Genomic DNA, 20,910 nt, shown 5'->3' on the forward strand with positions numbered 1-20,910 from the left:
ATATATATATATATATATATATATATATATATATATATATATATATTAAAATAAGATAAAGTGGTTCTTAAAAGCGAGTTTCATTCGAGTAAAATCCAAGTTAAGCCTATACGACCATATGGTATCAATAAAGTAAAAGTTGGACGTTGACCAAAATATTAAAATATTTGAGTTGTAATTATTCGTTACTGTAATGAACTTAATCGGTATTTTCCTCGAATAGATGGTATTTATTTATCGAAGGTGACAAATACAATTTATCAAACAAATTCAATCTACCAACTCACGTTATTTTATACATTTCGTCTATTGATTTTCGTATTTGCGATTCATGTGAACGGCAACACGCGGTGCTTTTGCTAATGTAAAAATCAATTTGGGCGAAACGCAAATTCACCGTTTATAATGAACGTGCTTTGTCGGGGGGGACTTGTTTTAGCGTGCACATGGTTGATGTAAAATTATTGAACGTGTCGTAAATATTATGATCCAATAAATAAATTGCAGTTGCAATGTCAAAACGAAATGTTAGGGGATACGATAGAAAATAGCTCATTTGCAATGGGGAGAAGCTATCAAGTGGAATTGGAAAATTCCCCTTGGGACGTAACGTTTTGCCAATCGCTTGCATTACGATAACAATTCGTAATTTTTTTTCGGTGTACTTGGAAGCTAATAAAAACAACTAAGAAAAAAGAAACCTCTGAAATGTTATACACACGACCAGGTCATGGGGGTTCGTGACAGACACAGATTTGTTTGTTGAAGTCAATACGCTGGGGAAATCGGTTCAAGTTCGAACTCTGGATTTGATTTGTCGTTATTTGTGTTTGATTCGATTCGGAAAAAGAATATAATACCTAACACACGAACCCTCTATTTGTCTAACAGCGATAGAGTAATGATAATAATAATAATAATAATGATAATAATAATAGTAATTGTTATTTCATCAGATATTGGAGTCCGGAGCAGATCTACAACGGGTAAACAGAGCAAATCGTAATTTATTCGAAACGTTTCTGCTTCCCGTTTTAATTAAAACCGAATGCGAAACGAATGATACAGCAGCAACGTTGTGTACAGTTTAAATTTATATTTAAAAATGTAATTATTTCATTTTATTTTACTTCATTTTTATTTACATTTTTTTTTTTTTTTTGGGCGACAGAACGAAATAATTACGAAAACAAATAACGATCGATGTCGGGGTAACAATTATAGTTCATTTATAACCGTACGGTTTTTAATCGCCGCAGCGTTATTTTAAATTTCTTACGAAACCAATCGGGTTTCGAACAGTTGCGTTCTACGTGCGTACCTCGATCGCACCCCGAAATAATCAAATCGCGAGAACGGCGTTCACCTGTTACAATAGCCGTAACGCGTTTTAAGTACTGAAGCCAATCACTACGATCACAATCAATAAACGTCGTCATCGCGTTGGGAACATTACCCGCCCGCTCGTAATTTACAGAGACATTACACAATGTGCGTCACATTCGCCATTAGCATGCGTGATGTATTCGTACTCGTGTACGGCAATAATATTAATAATAATAATATCTGACCGTACAACGATATACGCCCGTGGCACTGCTTTGTGCTCGAGTAAAATTTAAATCGCATGCCATTTTTCCAACTGGAATTGGTCCCTTGTCCGCGGGGGGGCTGACGCTGCGGAACGCGCGTTACACGGAACGACACGCAGTTCAATCCCTTTAACGATTTTATTATACGTTTCGGGACGGTCCGAAGAATGAGCTCACCCCGTACTCCATCAACAATGGATCCACGAAATGCGTTCGGGCCAGTGCTCCGACCCACCCTTCGCCGCGCGGCCAACTGAGGGAGGCACGGAATTCGAATCTAATCAATCGTTTTACTTAGTCCGGTTTCCCCGCGCGTTTCGGACCTATTTCCTGTGTCAACGGCCCATATATAAAGATGTGCACATACATAACGGTGCCGAGTGAACGGCGGTTGGTGCACACGGCCCGTCGATAAATTGAAACGATTTATCAGCAAATTATATACCGTCATAGGCGTACGCGTGACGGGGACGTGGACGAGCGAAAAAATATTACACGGGGTCCCGTGTCGGAATCGTATTAGCACTGGTCGACGGCGTTAGGGACGAGTGGGCGCGGAGAATTATACGAGTACTCACGGCGAACATAACTCTCGGCGTTTATTTCGCTTAAGTATCAATCTCGCGTCCGATTCGGTCGAGCCGACAGACGCGGGTGAAATACGATCGTAATACAGCCGGTGTACCGGCCGTGAGCGTGTACAACTTGCGTGTGCCGCGCGTGATCGCGTCTAATTGATATTGGTGATGGATATAGCCGGTTCAGACGTTCGTTGGTCGACCGCTGTAATAATAATAATAATAATAACAACGATAATGATGATGATGATGATGATGTTGATAAACCTTCCCGCCACTATAACAGTAAAAAAAAAAAAAAAATAAGGAAACTAACCTCGTGTTGTGTTCGCACGGTTCTATTTTTAAAGTTTGTTGATTATTGTTATTATTATTATTGTACGTGTGTCATTCGATAACTGTAAATAAAGCTCGGTGCATAGCCCCAGAATTTAAGTATGTATTCGATTCTATAGTTTTTGTCCGAGCCGACGTGTAATGAAGAAAACTAAGGAATCCAAATTATTCGCTTATTCATCGGAGTAGCTGTGACCGTTCGTCCAGCAGTGACGCGAATATTACACACACAACTAAACGAACGGTTCACACATAAGCTTTTGCAACGTCCTAGTCAGAAGCACAGGTACGATTTCCTTACACCTAAATATATATAACCATTCTGACTTTTCCGGATTTATTTCAAGTGCGAGGCCCTAGTTAACTGCCATCACGGGCAACACTTAATAACTGCCCGTTAACGACGGCACTGCGCACATGTTATTAATAAAATGATAAAATAACGAATAGAGCGACCGCGGTGTAACGATATAATAGAAACGGTTCGTATACCTTGGCAGCATTCGACGAGTACGGTTCGTCGAACATGGACCACAGCTGGGGCTTGAACCGCTGCCACCAGGTGAGTCTACCCTGAAAGAACGCCTCCTCGAAACCGAATTTCCGGGCCATCTCTTCGTCGCTAGGCTTCTCCGTGTCCAAGTCCAGCCGGTCCAAGACCGCGAGTGTTTCCTGCGTGTCCCTGTGCTGTAAACAGAAAACATAGAAATAGAGAAAAAGCATTAGCACTCGTAGAGCCAAACGCAATGGGCCAATCGTTATTGGAGGCAAAGTTACTACGACAACGCGACGAACGTCTAAGAAGGAATCGTTGATACGATTTTTTTTCAATAACGCACTATTATTGCGTCTGTTCGGCACGGCGCGCACCGGAACCGTTTGATCGACACTCAATACATATATATTATTTCCCAACGGTTTGAGCTTGGTCGTAACAGTCGCGGAAGATGTCGGAAACCTCGAGGGTTCACGAGCAAATACGCCGGGTAAACATACTCGATCGGAAGCGTCGCGACGACCTCTCTGAGGAACTCGCCGCGTTGCGAAACGATTAACACTCTGCCATCTCCCAGCCCAAATGGATTTTAATTATATTTCACCCTGCTCCGAGCGAATCACATACACTCGTGAACACATACATTATAATATACGCGCAGAGAGAAGGCGAACATATAGTTTTCATGCGTGTATCGGCACATGAAGGTCCGTTCCGCCGATCCTAACGCCGCTCGCTTCGTCACGCGAGTTTATACACTGTTATGTATATTTGATCCAGTCCCGTTTCATTGTGACGGCAAAGAGACAGTTTGGTGTGGGAAAGAGAAAGATTATAACGTGAACGCAATGAATGCATCCCGGTCGAAGACGGTACGGCGCCCACCGTACCCCGGAGGTATCCGCGGGTTTACTGTACCGGTACGCCGCCTTAGGCTAGGAATTCGCTGTAGATCAGATGTTTCAGCACGGTGTGGATACGTGAATGGAGCCGATAAGCTGTTAAGGATGACGGTCATAAGCACGTCGAACGGGAGTTCGATGACAAAAAAATAAAAAAATAAAATAAAGTAATAATAATAATGACCATTTCAAGCGTTCAATTTTACCCGTAATAGAGAAAAAAGTTATTTTAGAAAAGTTCAAAAAAAACCGTGTTCGTGTGATTTTGCGGCATGAGCGTTTGTCGGCCAACTCATCGACTGACGATTTGAAGTATTTCCACCGTTTTTGAACGGTTATTACGAAATGTTCGAAACAGCTCGTGTTGTGATCATTCTATATACGGACGAAAAAATGTTTCCTTTTATTACGTTTTTCGTATTTCGTTCGAGTAAATCGACTTTCGCTCGGTGGAGGAAAAAACTAAATTACGTATGTTTTTTTGGTATCCATTAGAAAACGGTGTGCCCGATCGCCGCGGAGGGAAGCACATACGTTGCATGACCGGAATACTTAAGCGAGCAATATATGATCGAAAATTGTTGAGTTCTTCACGGGAAACTTTGGTCCGTATTAAACCATCGAGATTAATAATATTAGACCGCAGTGTTTTTCGCAAGAGATTTATTTATTTTTCCGATCCTCCATTTTGTGGTCCGATAAAAAATGAAAACAGAAACTACATTACACGACTTCAACTCTTACTACCATTGTATATGGAATAAAAACAGCAAACAATTTATATCGATATTATTTTTATAATTGTTATTACTGTGATGTTGCATTGCCGTGAACTCGAATATTTTTTGAGTATAATTATCGTGGGTACACTTAGTATAATAATCACGGATGGAAATAATATTTATTTTGTTAAATTTAATTTTAAAATGTAATGAAAATCGTTGATGATGTGTTATTTTTAGGTACTTGTATAAACTGAAAGTTTATCGTGAGGTCTAGTTGAAACTTTGCACTTATCAATTTAACCAAAGTTAACATTTCGAGACGAGTATAAATTGTATAAGAGGGATTCGATAATGAAAATGAAAAACAACGATTGAATGTTGGGAATTTCTAAAGTACCAACACAACCATGTTCAGACTCACAACAGTAAATTGCACGTTATTGTTTTAACTCTAGAAATAACGACAAAATCGTGAACTAAAAAAAAAAAAAAATCCCTTACTGAACATAGTTTCGTTGTCTGTAATTAAAATACCAAAGTTGCTGCACGCACTTTCAGCAATTTTGAGTAAATGCTTTAGATATTTGGTTAATATGCGATAATGTAATATTAAACAATATCCAACCAATGACTAAAAAATGTAAAATTACACGTTGTATGAAGTTTTCCAACAACATTTAGCACACTTGATCAAAACGAATTTAAATATATTCAAATTATTCGGATATAACTTTCTAGAACTACAAGTGAAGTATATAAAAGTACACTGCTTAGAATTCAGTATTAAACAAAAAATCAATAAATTTAAAATTCTAATTTGAATGAAGCATCAACTATATTCAATTAAATAAGGCATCCCTGCTTTTTCTGACGAACTGGGAAATAATAAATCAAGATGTAATAAATTATTGAAAATGTTTTTTAAGTTTTTAAGATGATGAAAAACTATTGTTTATCGGTGCCGTTGAAGTGCGTTTCAGCAATTGTTAAAATGGCGCTATGGTCGTATATTTGTATAATGTATTGCACTCGTGTCAAATACATACGTTTCAACTCTCAACGGTTATCAGCTATTATTATATAATATATATATCGAATGGATTTTTATTGTGTTATGCGATAGTTATGAGTATGCAAGCGTAAAACGTTTAAATTCAACTTGTAAATGCTGTTTTATTTTCTATTCCACATGATTTCAATACCCCATCATTATGAATTACATTAATTTATGCTTGAAGCACAATACGTATTTATAATTCCTACCATTGTACATTATATTATATTGATCTGAGATTTGTTTGACGACCGTACCACTATCAATATTGTTTGATTAAATTCGATTTGTCATGAAAAAATAAATAAATTTAATACAATCTTTAAATTATTCACAATCCGTAATAGAATTGTTTTATCAATTTATTATGAATTGTATGACCAACTATCAACAGTTTTGCACTCTTTGGAAATTTCATGATACTCGTTGAAGGATCAAACTTCTTGACGTTTAACATTAATATTGTTTCAAGTTAATCACTATACACTTCATAACCACTTGAAAGTTGAAATCAATGAGGTAATTTTAGTCCCATGTTTTTACTCAAATTATAAATGACAAAGGGTAACATTGACTCAGAAAAAAATAAAAAATGTATTGATATATTGCTAAAAGATTTACGGAAAACGTAATACTTTGTGTATTTAAGGAAAAGATAATGTATTACCATACGGTAGAAGAGGGTGAAAAAAAAATTCTCAACATTACGTAGTATTTTATAGTATAAAAAACTATTGATATTAACGTAATCATACTTAGGTTGTAATAAAAGAAAAAAATGTTAGAAACAGCTTAGTAAATAAATCGATGTGGTTACAAATAATGTTTTGAAAATAATAATGAATAGAGATATACAAATTTATTTGCAAGCATATAGTCTCTAGGATTTTAAAAGTATTAATATAAAATAATATCAATGTTAATCAGTGCTAAGTATCATAAATAACATATTACCAATGTACTCAGAGTATCCGAGGGTTATAAATATTTTAACTCATTATTACTTTGAAATATGTATGAATGCTATTATATCTGTTCGTCATAGACGATGTTAATATCCAAGGGAGGATTTTCGTTGAAAAAGCAACATTTGAATGTAAATTATGATTCATATCGATCCACGAACGCACATTTATTAATATTTCAGCAAATTTGTGTTTCCTACTGTTCCAAGGTTATTGTCGTAATTCTATAGATTCCGAATACGCATTCACTGAAAACCACATAAACTACCAAATATTGTTTAAAAAGTTTAGAACTATAACTGACATATATTTTCTGACTCACTATTTTATATTATATTGGTTGGACTCGTATATGTATATATATATAATCGGTCTTACACAATTTATTGAGTTCAAAAACTTCTATTCACCAGAGTATGAAGTACTTACTGGTGTTTCTCAGGGTTCTCGATCCGAGCTACTACATTATTCCTATTATATTTATAATTTATATTTCGTTTTCAATCTCTTATTCGCGTGCACTTATTTCCTGATGGATAAATCATATTTCGGTCTATACATGCTCCCCATCCTCACACAAGAACATTGATAATTATTAAAGCAAAAATAAAATTGGCTTTTTTTACACTGTATATATACTGTATCTATGTATATGTTATGGTAATAGTACGAATACCGGTGAAACCTAGGATTTACCGGTAAATCCTAGGTTTACCTACTTTGATCGGTAAATGTCCGAAATTCGGACATTTAACAATTGTTTTCGGTAAAACCTAGGATATACATTATTGCATGGTCAAACCCCGAATGATTTTAGAAGTTCGAACTTTTACCGACGAGTTTTGGTAAATCTTAGGATTAACAATCAATGATTATTTAAGTCCGAAATTATATATTTTTTCCAATTCTGTAATAATTCTTACTTGTATTTATTCATGTGCATTTGTGTTGATATCAATAGTTTTATTTTAATTTTTGACTGTGATACGAATTATAATAAAAGTTTTAATCATTGTGTCTTCAATGATTAAGATTTGGAACAGATTTAATAGAAGATTAATTTCATAAATTGATATTGGGGCCAATTGCAGGAAGTAATTCTACGAGCAGTATTCGTTTTACAACTGTCATGGTTAGTATTACGAGTATACACAGTGTTCAATATATCGCTTACAATACGATTTTGTGAAATTTTGAAACATGTTGTGGAGTTATAAAATAACAAAAATAATTTTTATTTAACTGAGGAAAAATATAATATATCTTTAAGAGAAGTTAAAGTAGCTAAATCTGTTAACGTGAAAAAAAGTTCGCTATCGGCGACTTAAACAGTTTGATATTGTTAATATTACTGGTGAAAAAAAACTGATTGTTCTGATGACTTCGAAGTAATGTATTATTATGTTCGGTATAATGAGTCATATTATGTTCATATTGCAACAGGCCAGGTAGGTAGAAACCGTATTATGTATGAAGTTAATAGCATATACAAATATTTTAACATTGAGTCAATTTAAATAGGTAAGAATTATCACAGAATTGAAAAAAATATATAATTTCGGACTTTTACAATCATTGATTGTTAGTCCTAAGATTTACCAAAACTCGTTGGTAAAAACCCGAACTGCTTAAATCATTCTGGGTTTGACCAAAAAATAATGTATATCCTAGGTTTTACCGGTATACGTACTATTACCGTAATATATATATATATATATATATATATATATATATAAGATTGTTAGTTTTCGAATGCCAACAAAAGCTATCAATATTTTTTAACAGATTTTAAGAAAACGTCTAAAAAATCATGCGATAAAATCCTAAAATCGATATTTTCAACGTAATGACTTTAAGCGAGACAAATTTATTAAATAATTATTTACACTAAATTCAATGCACAAATATCGAAATGCAGCAAACGAAGAAAAAACTTAAAAAACAAAAAAGCAAAAAATAAAATAAAAATACCAATTTATTAATATTGTATTTTAAATTAATATTATTATTATAATATTCTCTGAGGATCATCGGTCATATATTTTGGCATTTGTTTATTTTTGACAATTTTATTATGAATTTTTTTTTTTAATAATAACTAAATTCAAATCACATGTAATATCATTTTAATGTGTAGGAAATAATAATTTTTTTTTTTTGTAATCACTTGATGTTTATGTGTTATAAGAAACATGAACCATAAATATATATATATATAATATTATATAACATCATAACAGCTAGCGGCCATTGGCAAGACTGAAAACGTTATTCTGAATAAATTCTTGTTTAATAAGAACTTTGAAGACCATCCAGCGTTAAAGTGAATAATTAAAAAAGTTTTGTGACCCTATTTCTCAGGTCGTGGTAGTTATATGTATACGTTGATTAAAAAATGAAATAACAATGATGAATGGTTATTGTTTATACTAAGAAACCGACGAGGCGAAGGGATGCGTTCACCAGAGCGTTAATAAAATGCGTTCGACGGCCTTTACGGTGAGCAGCTGAGACGAGAAAATGAAAACCCAATAAAAACGAACGTGTCTAATAATTTGATGTAACATTATGTTCGACACGTTACGGCTGTCGTAACACGTCATACAAAGGAGGAGAATTCTTCCGGTGAATATAACTGCGGGTTAAACGACGAAATGGCTGTTAAAACTGGTAAAGGAAAAAAAAAAAAATGAAAAACACTTATAAATGAAAATGAGCTGCATCGACACACGCCGCCGCAGCTGGTGATATGTCTGCGGACGCCCCGACGGATACGGGTGAACGGGTGAAGCGACAACGATAATAATAATAATAATACGTTGTGCGCGCGCAAAGTTGAATATTCGCACCGATAAGGGCGCAGGACGCGTGAACAGGAGTTTCTGTTGATTTTGAAACGTGTGCGATTTTATTGACGAGGCGGGGAACGGGGTGAAAAGTCGATATGAGTATGATGTTCCGCGAAAAGAACACGCGACGACGTAGTCGCAAATAGTTTTCGAACCAGCGTCGCTATATGTGTATAGGTGCTCGCTTTTTATGCGAGATAAAAAATAAAAATCTGCCAAAGTGTACGTCGTCGTCATCATCATCATCATCATCATCATTGCCGTCTTCATATTATAATATAGTGCGCGTTAAACTCCCGCCTTGATCTACACGTTTATGTATGTATATATGTGTACATGCATGCGTGTGCTCGTGTGCGTTCAATATTTACACACGTTACGTACACACATACTTATTTACACATACGTATAGGTGCGTATAAGACATATAGAACGATATTATACTTAATGGTATTCACTACTTGTCGCCGTCGCCCGAGGACATTATCTCTGCGCGTTATAATTTCTATGCGACTGACGCGTCGTCGTCGTCGTCGTCATCGCCGTCGTAGACCGATTTATTATTTTTGCATCCACTTCTCACGCGGATTCCTCGAATGCGCTACACTCGCCGAACAATCCCGTCGGAAGACCACACCCCACGCGCCCTCCGAAAGCGTTGTACATCGTAACGCGCGGTGACGACGGCAACAACAATAATGATATATTAACGATTTAGCTGACCTTTCGAGGCAGCTGTCTGTATATTTGAATTTTTGGTTTTTTTCTATCGACCCGTTTTCCGAATCGCGGATGAAATCGACTCGACGATCAATGAATCAACACGACGATAAAAATGATGCCCAATCGCCAGCTATACAATCGCTGCGTATACAGTATGTGTACAGGGAGTTACGCGCGACAAGCGCGCGCTCTGCGAGTGCACGATTGGAAAATGTTATTTTCCAAACTTCACCGGGTCCTACGCGTACATATCGATGTCCCGGCGGGCGTGCGTCGTACCCTTTCGAATCGAGCGCGCGGACACCTGCGTTTTCATTCGTGTCCGCCAGCCGATGACATAACACCACTCTACTCCAGTCGGCTGTGTATTGTTGTGATATCGTACAGAGTATTTCACATACTTCAGGGCATACTTGAAATTTATACGTTCCGACGAATGGATCGAAGGACCGACGATAATTTTCGCCGATTGTATTTGTAAAAACGAATGTTGAAATAACGAACATTTCAATTACGAATTATTTTTTTATTTTTACGACAAGGGATCGAAATTAAACTCCATGTTCACCGAAAACGTAAAAATGTACTGGCTTTAATCTTTAAATGTTAACCGTCCAAATAATATAAATCGAATAAAAAACAATTTTACTCTAAAGATATTCGTTTCAGTTATTTTTACGACAACTATTTGCCAGGTTTATTGAACGTCATCAGTATTATTATTGTTTGAACTGCCGGTGCAAAAGCGCACGATGAATCGGAAGTAAAATAATACCGAAATTAGAATAGATAGTTTTACATAAAAATATTTTAATAATTTTTTTATGCACCCTAACCTTTATGCTTAATTTCATATTAATATTGTTTCTTAAACTATAGAAACAGAAAATTGACTGAAAAAAAAAATAAATGTTACTTTCGTCTTATCTTTTGGACGTCTATTTATATAGTTAGTCACGGCGCACGATTGTGTTCATCGACCTTGGTTTTCGTAAGAATATTTTTTTATTTTTATTTTTCAACTATCCGACGGTCGCACTTGCTATTTAGAGATAGTTGTCAAATTATACAATATGATCGACATTCATGCACAATAAGCCCGGGTTTTAGCCAAAATATCTACACACCATCGTGGAGGATTTCATTTTTATCCTCCACCAAAATGATTGGCATTTTAAAACTGATTTTTATACAAATTCACTTATAATCCATCTACTGTCCGGTCAGCATCCACTCTGGTTTCGTTCATTTCGGCCCTCAAAACTTGTTGATGTCAAATTCGAATGTGAAATAATTACTAATCGCCTACCAAGATAAATACAATAAACAAATTCGATTGAAATTGCAAAGATTATAGAACACTTATTGAATTGTTTGACTGCTAATCATTTTTTTCACCATAACCTATGATAAAATCGGAAGAAAAAAAATGTTTTCCATTAATAGACACTTAGTGTTTGATTTTTAACTTATAGAAGTTCCGGTGAAGTACAAATAGTTATTTTGCTTTAATTAAAATACAGTCCTTACATCCAAATATTTTTTTTCCCTTGGCCCAAGTCCAGATACTTTGATAGTTTCAACATAATGTCATTGGTTACTCAACACAAAAATTATCAAACATTAAACACGTGTAGGAATAGGAACTATATAAATATCATGGAGTGGACATAGTGATGATTACACTTTTTTAAAAACTCGCTGTTTATACACAAATAAATAAATAAATATAAATATTGACAAGAAATGATGAAAATTTTTTTTAAAATCAAATTTTCTTCTTAATATAACATTATTTATTTTACTATTAGTTAGTACAACGTAAGGGAGTATGAGTTGTTAATTTCCAGTACGTAATTTAAAATTATTTTAGATTCTGAACAGTCTAAGAAATTCGCTGTTTTTTAAAAAAGCAGCAATCCAATGAAACACATTGACAAAATTACTCTTATAAATATATTTATTAATAAAATTGTAATTTTATATTATTTTATAAAACCGTTTAAAAATGAAATATAAGTTAATAACGGCAATAATAAGCAATTATGAAAGAATGCAAAAAAATTACAATACAATTATTCAAATTTAACTAATTATTATTGATTGCCAGCGATTTGAGTTAAATAAAAGTTGAGTGATGAAACCGTTAGCTAACCCACTATAAGTAATCATATTAACATAATTAATCAATTTATGCGATACGATTAAATTTAAGACCTTTAGTATTCAAATAAAATTTGGTGGAGTATAAATTTTTTATATGATAATGAAATTTCATTGTCTAGATTACTGTTTAGTGTTTATACGTTATATGCATCAATTTAATGAAAAAAATAATAACTTTCTTGTTACTTAAATTATTTTCATAGTAACGATTTATACGCGGTATTTTATTTCAAAAATAAATAAGTAAAATAAAACTGGTCTTACCTTCCTTTTGCTAAATCTCTCTTGCTATCATTTATTTTACTTCCGAAATTAGATCAGAGTACACAGTTCATAGTTAAGCAGAACATTTCTAAAGTATATTTCAGTGTATTTCCCAACAGGTATTTATTTTTTACGACCTACAGAGTTTATTGTATAAAAATAGTTTTCAGATACACTACCAGAGTGTCATTTCTATTAAAACGAAAACTCTGAAGATGTTTTCAACAGAATATGCGTGAGCCTGTGTGAATGTGTGTGTGTGTGTGTGTGTGTGTATGAAATTATTAAAATATTATTATACAGAATATCTAGAATAAATTCTACGCATTGATGATAATAATAAATTATCAGTAACCTCCAGGCACTATATATTCCCAAAGGAAGCGTATGTTCAAAATAGCAATATTACCTGAATAAGTCTAAAGGTAGATAGTTTTTTTTTTTTTTTTTTAAATAAATTCAAAATAATATGGATATAGGTACGTTCCTGCATTGTTTATAAATTGAAATCTCAGAATAAAATGAAATAAATATTATTCGTGAACAAATAATACAGTTAAAATGATTAAATAATTTTTTAATTGTTTTAAAATATTTTTTGTTGCAAACAGTGCTTATTAAAAACAATTGTACTGTCTAAGCAACTTCAATCAAACATCAAATTCAGTTGACAAAAATTGGATATCGTGTCGAATTCAAATATTTCATAACGGAATTTGAATAATTAATTAATTTGTGTTTCACAAAATAAAATAATGCCAAGTTCATTAATTTATAATGAGAATCAATAAAGAAATGAATTTTAATGTACTCGATTATTAATAAAGCTCTGATTTCAGTTGTAAAAATAAATAAAAAATGTATATAATATTGCAATTCAATTCATGAAGATAAGTGTAGAATTTTATAAAACATATTATTTATTTTCATAGTGAATATTACACCATTTTAATTTATTATAAAAGTCGTTACATTTTTTCCATTACAGTGGTAATAATTGTTTGATGTCAGCCATGTTTCAAAAAAAAAAAAAAAATTGAGATTTATCTTATTGGGTACCAAATTATAATGTTAATGGAGAAACTACATTTATAAGTTATTTATTATTTATTTTTCAAATTTAAATTTAAAATATCGAAATATATCTATAGATCTATATTGTCTTTTTGCAATTGAGTGTACATCTTGTGATAGTAATTTCATTTCCCTCTCAATTTTGATCGTTTAACACTGTCAAGAACTGTGCACTATTTTTTTTTTCAAAAGACTTCTTGGACTTTGATAATTATAGTTTCCTAACCTACCAAGAACTTCGTAATATAATTTAACTTTTTTTCCCTTTTAATTTCGGGTGCTTTATGTTTATTTGTATTTTCTTTATTCCTTTTCCTTTTTCCATCACTGCTGCCGCCCGGAAGTCCTAACGTCCAGACACTTGTAAATTACCGTTGGTAATCGAAAAACTTTATTGGAAACTAGTAGGTTTTCGGATAGAAAAAAATTTAAGATTGGCCGCCACAGACAGATCTTTCGCAGTGGAGTGTCAGGTTTCATTATACCATCTTTTAGTCCCTTTAGACCGGAATCGTGAACGTAGAAGCACTCCAGAGACCGTTTATATGAAATTAGAGGTTAACTGATAATAACGAAAGGGTAGAAATAACATCGATTTGGGTGGTTAATACCAATAACACTATGCGGTACGGTGGCATTTTAATTATTTTGATATACAGATAAATGCCCGCGGCCGTCGAGTCCGAGCATGTTCTGGATCTTCATGCATAACAAGAGATAATGACGACTATGACTGTCACTGAAACAAGCTAGTCTTGGTTGTGTCCAGCATTTGTACGGCGGAATTCAGGAGCATTTAATTTTCGTTCTACATGAGAAATACTACCATCTTCAATAAATGAATGTAATCTGTACACCAACACGTCTTTCCGGTCTTTATAAGACGATAAAAGTTTTGATACTGAAATTGAACACGACGTTCATACCGTGCAGTACACTATACCTATATTGAAATACTTATTGGGTTATAAAAAATCATGCCGAGAACGCTATGGCGTACAGTTCGCAAAACTGTTCTTTTCATAGAAAATATTAGTATCCGTAAACGTCAAGTTTATTGGAAATTCATACACTGTGTATTACAGTGACAAACTATTAATAATTGGGATACTGAAAATAATAAACACTGCAAGAGAAAAAAACGAGATGAGAAAACGATAACTTGCAAAAAAGTGTTGACGCTTAAACGGTAAGTTAAAACCGATTATTGTTGGTCGTAAAATATTGATTGCGTTTAAATACGATTTTACTGTCTTGAAATGTTAAAAAATAAAAAAAAAATAAATCGTGAAAATGTTTTGAAAACAAATTATATTTTTAACAGCTATGTTTAAAATAAAATGGATTCATTCTTACTCGATTGTATTTCAAACATTAATCTTTTCTTAGATTACTTACAAATAATAATACAATTTCGAAACAATAAAATCGATAAGACGGTAAAGTTTCGTGTCATTCGTGTCGAAACAAAAGGTTTGAAATATTGTTGGTCTTATTCCACCCAATGGTTCTTAAAATATATAGAGTACGATTTGGCGAATTTATTACCCGCTTAGTCCGTCTCCTCAACTTAAATGCAAATGATATCGCGATTTAATATTCATTCTTAAATATACTAAGACCTTGTATAATTATGCGTATAATATAACGAAGTGTGAAAGTCTATTTTGATATTTTACCACTATAATGCTGTTATAATGTACGGTGGTGTTTAAACAGTACTGTGTTAAATGTAAATATTTTAAAACATTTTGTGCTTTATAAGATTTTCCGATTTCCATTCAGTCATTATCATCAATAACGGGACCAATTTCAACTTACGATTGACACATGGTATTGATCCACGTTGATAAGATTTTTTTTTTATGTTTACTACGGTGAATAAACAGATAGTTATGCGTTTGAAAACCGTTCAATTTACACAATATCATCATGATAACCGACAACGCCTCCGCAATGTGCATGTACTCGGCATGTTCATCGGAGTTGATTTCGAATCATTCGCCGATAACGTGATGTAATAACATTACGTTATAGAGTAGGACACGGATAACTTACGGTTGAGCTATAGATGAGATTGGTCGCGGGATCAGTTATCGTAACGGACATGATTGCTTAGAAACGAAGCGCCAATAATTATACATTATCTATAGACATAAAATAATTGTTATCGGAGTTGCTATTGTATAAAATGTTCCCCGTTAGCAATTATCCAGGGTCGCCTCTATACGCGTGTAACGTCAAAGTGTAGGTATACAAGCAGTTTGTTCATTTATTATATATAATTTATTTTTTATTTTTTTTTTTCAACACATAACCAATGGCAACGGAAATAACAAACCTGTATGTATTACGCTACACAATAGCGACGGTTCTGATTACGATTCATATTGACATTTTTTATTATTATTTTTATCTTTATCGAATAGTAAAGGTAAATTTTAAACGTTCGTTCGAATACGTTAAACTAACGCCAACGTAAAATTACCTCTTTTATATTGATCACAAAAACGTTAAACAAATGACCAATTCTTATTGGTTTTATTTTATTTTTTCCATTTTATTTCCCAGTAGAGGTACTTACAGATTGCAATAGAACCCGAGGCAAAATAAACGAATAAATAAATTGAAACTATGTCAAAAAGTTTTAGGTATTCCCGGGAAAATTAAATCGCGAAACGATTGATCAGCGCTTGAGTTGAGTTTGTATTTTTATTTGATGGCAATTAATTGAAAATTCGGGACAATCAACAATCGGCATTGTTCGACATTTTATTGAAAAAACACTAATTTAAATTTAAGGCGAAGTTATGATTATTTTTATTGATTCGCAACACGTAATAGTTTACGACGGATACGACTAATAGAAATGTTCCGTTTTCCCCACACTGGTGATTATTTATGGTATGACGTGCGGTTTATAGCTATCGTGATAGTAGTGTTGTTACGTACCACGTACCGGGTTTGGTCGGATTTTCGACTTTTGAAAAAACTGTTCGCTGCACTGCAGCCGGAGCCCCCTGTTGTTTCACAGCTGCTTCCTTCGTGTTGGATGTGATATGAGCGGATAATCGTTCGCTGCCGGAGAACGAGAAAATATTTTTACCGACAAACGCCGGAGTGAATCGTCCTTGTCCCGTCTGCGCTGCGTGTGTGACCGCAAGCCCACCGCTTGCACACACGTCACTTACAATACGACCGAAGTTGGAGGTTTAACGAGAACCGTTTGATATTTTTCCGTCCCAGCGCGAACGAAGAACAAATGTATACATCACGTGCCGGCCGTAGGCGGGATCGGAGCAGCCCCGGGGATGTTGGTGTACGCGAGTTCACCAGAGCGTAGGGATGGGAGAAACGACGTGCGGATCGCGTGCGACTGCGCTTGCCTTGTGCGTGCGACAGGGCCGTGACGTCGACGTGATATAAAGCCATATCCGTGAAATTCCGTGTCGAAAATCCATAATTTCCCCGGAGACTTCGAAATCCCTGCGCGTTCCTTTGCTACAGTTTAAAAGAGAGTGAGAGGGTGATGGAGAAGGGGGAGAAATTACTCAATTTTCCACGCTACACTAATTTTTCCGCTCTCGTAGTTATCCCAACACGTATTGCGCGCATAACGCACGTGTTACGTGTACATGTACACGAGTGTAAACGCACACTTATAACGGTCAATTTCGGGAAACAACGATTAGAACGTGGCAGCCGACCGACGCCGTTTTGTACTCCGCGAGAACCGCACGACGACCGTGCGCGCACTCGCATACAGCCACCGGACCCGACGACCATTAATAATCCGATGAAAAATCGTCAACGCCGCGTCGCCGAGCGAAAACAAAGAAAAAAGTGCGTTATATGCAATAATGCGTTTCCGCAGAGTGTAATGCGACAATAACACAATACGCGCTCACCTGGCCGGAAAAATCAACGGGATCGTACCGCGGACGTTGATTTTCGGGCAATATCGTGTTTTTTTTCACCGTCAACGACCCGCAGGCATCGCGTTTCGCCCGAGTATCCCCCGAAACGCTGTAAAACGGGTCAATATTTTAACCGATGTTGTTCTCGAATTAAACGTAATTTAATTTAACTACGTTTGGCCGCAGAAAAAATAAAACGAAACGGTTTTGAAATGTCGTACACGCGATAGTACAACGGCTACGGTCGACGACCTAAGTGCAAATCGTGAATAATTTAAGTTATCTGAGAAAAATGTGCTAGATTCAAGAAAAACGTATTATCCATCGGGACACATTACACCATAATATTATGATGGAAGAGAAATAACATTTTTTATACGTTATAGTTTATTAAATATACCTACACGTTTAGTTGAGATACGGATCGAAATAATTGTAGGCGCTCCCTGAAATACAAATCTGCGCACGCCTATGTACATCACGGATGCACCGTCAGATGCCGTATGTTCGCGAATGACGGGGTGACGGTAAAGCCTGTCTGTATCGGCACCGTTCACATGATAACACCTCGTGTGCGTTATCAGGTGGTACGTACCCGATATATTTACGTTATGAAATCATAAAAACGCCTCGTTGGTTATTGTTTGTTTTAGCGTTTTTTTTTTTTTTCATTTTCTTTTTTCGCTTTTGTTTTCATTTGACTAGACGTAATTCGTTCCCTAACGCGCATTCGTCCGCGTAACGGTGAACAAAATGGTTCTTACCCTGGGCATACCTCTCCTTTCCTCTCCTCTTAGCGATCGTTCGATAAATCATAATGTTTGTCACGATAGGGAAAACAGCGAAATGTATACATATTTGATACGAGCATTTAAATAAATAAACAACAGTTATTTTTATTTATTTATTATTATTATTATTTTTTTTTTTTTTCAAAAAAAGAGAGTTAAATCATATCGTGTTATTACGTTTTCAGTAAGTAACGCTGAAGTTCACGGAAATACACTAGTCATTCACATATATTATTCATATTTTTGTTTGAATAATGCCGAGTGTTTTAGTTCATTTTACACCATAAATCCTTTTAAAAATATTATTACCATTAAGCACATTTAATTTCACACTTTTTAGTATTGTTTTTCAAATAGATTTTTCCTTTCATAAAGAAAATTGATATTATATATTGTTGGTAAAATAATTTTCGGTTCAACGTATACAAAGTCATAATATTTGTGATTTCAATTGGAAACGACCACATTATGCTGAAGCTCGTTATCAATAGAATTAAATGAAATATACGTTGAATGAATTGTTCTTGTGATTATTAAAAATAATTATATGATTTATTATTACATTATAACACTCAAACAGTATTTTCGTAATATAATTATGCATATGAATTTCATACAATGTATAAAAATACAATTGTTTTTAATTGTTTTTTCAAAGAATATATTTTTATTTACAAAAAATGATGGGAAGAGGGAAGGTGGAATTAAATTAATTTGTTCAACCGAACAAAAAAACAAAATTTTTTTTTTTTGTAGAATGAGCTCGGTAATGATATTAAAATAGATTGGGCCCTTTATTTGATTTGCTCATCCGTTAAATATTTCCTTCATAATGAAATGAAATAAAATTATTGTAGTGAATGGAATTTTAATGTTATTCAAAACTAATGAATGTCATACCACCACGCAATTTGTCAATTTAATTGTACTTTAATCAATAATTCTTATAAATATAGTATGAATTCTAATTTTTTTTAAAAGAAATTCACATAATTTACCGTATATTATATATTTTATAGGTATAGCAAAAATAAAAAAAAATCTTCAAGTTAAAAAAAAGAGAGATGAATGAATGGTGGACGTAAATGATTAAATTATATTTCATTATAATTAATTTATATTATAATTTTGTGGATAATCATTCGATCGTTCTTTGATAGTAACAATGATTAAGCGTCAAACAATAATAAAAATTAACGATTTTTAGCGATAATGTTTTATTATAATGCGATAGGTACGTAAAAATAGGACAATACAAATTATTATATCTCAAATCCATAGGAGTTAAACGAATAGTCATATAAATCATTGTTATTCTCAGTGGTAAAAATAATATTGGTATCGTTATTCATACAATTACGAATCGATAACAATCAATCACATGTCAATTACATGTTATGTTTCAATTATGAGTATAAACAAAATTAACATATATATATATATATATATATATATATATATATATATACCATTTGAAGTTACTTAATCAACTTCTGTCAGCTGGCTTTGTATATACTCATACGTGTACTAATGCTACAGTCACAGTATGATTGATAGTTTTGTTTAGTGCACCTGATTTTATCGTTTACTATTTTATGTGATGATAAATATTTTTTATAACATTATTGTTTTCTGGATAGAAATATGCAGGTGGATATTGTTTTTATTTTTTTATCAAATGGCAATATACAATTATGCATGAGAAAATCATGTTCTAAATACCGAGAAAGTGTAATGAACTATTAAAAGAAAAAAATCCATTAAGAGATGTCTAATGTTTATATAGTGTTTTATTTTTCATTAGAACTTAAAATATATATTTCCGTTGTGTGCATAATATTTCGTGAATTTTTGATTAGACATTTTAAACGTATTTTTATAATTTTTTATAATGATAATACATTGACAAATTTGTAAATAATTTAATCTATATAATAACTTTAGGAAATCGAACATTTGAGAGGATACATAATTGAAAAAGTATTTTTTAACATTTCCGTCCATAGCTGCCAAACTAATATTTAATAATCTAGTATACCTGGTCCGTAGTATATTCTGAGACTGCACATTAGACAAAGAGAATAATGAAATAATAGTTTGTGAATGACGGTTTTATCAAGACTCTAGTGGAAACTACTGCTACAGATTGATTATTTTACCAATCGTATTTCACATCGACTGTTTGAAGTTTGTAGATAGTTTGCTAAACGCACTGTCAAACTATCACAAACGTATTTCTGTTGATGAATATATATATATATATATATATATATATATACATTCATCATTATTCATCATTATTATTTTACAATCTAATAGTTTTAAAACTATTAATATACGAAAATTGTTGTAAATCATTTTATGATTCACTTTATGATTTCAAAGCAAAAACAGTTTACAAATGGGTTTTGTTGAATTTATTTGAATACTTTTACGAATGTGTTGGATTAAAGTCAAATAAATCACGTAAGAAAAATT

At 33.5% G+C, this 20,910-nt stretch overlaps 1 protein-coding gene across 1 annotated transcript in view; it reads right to left on the bottom strand.

Moving 5' to 3' along the window:
* Nucleotides 1–20,910, bottom strand: part of LOC112691944 (potassium voltage-gated channel protein Shaw-like) — a 146,633-nt gene that overhangs the window by 6,230 nt on the left and 119,493 nt on the right. The window contains 1 exon segment of the mRNA XM_025566423.1: nucleotides 2,999–3,193. Within this exon segment, the coding sequence (XP_025422208.1) occupies nucleotides 2,999–3,193 (195 nt within the window).

Source organism: Sipha flava, unplaced genomic scaffold (assembly GCF_003268045.1).
Source record: "Sipha flava isolate LNK unplaced genomic scaffold, YSA_version1 68_pilon_pilon, whole genome shotgun sequence".
NCBI lineage: Eukaryota > Metazoa > Arthropoda > Insecta > Hemiptera > Aphididae > Sipha > Sipha flava.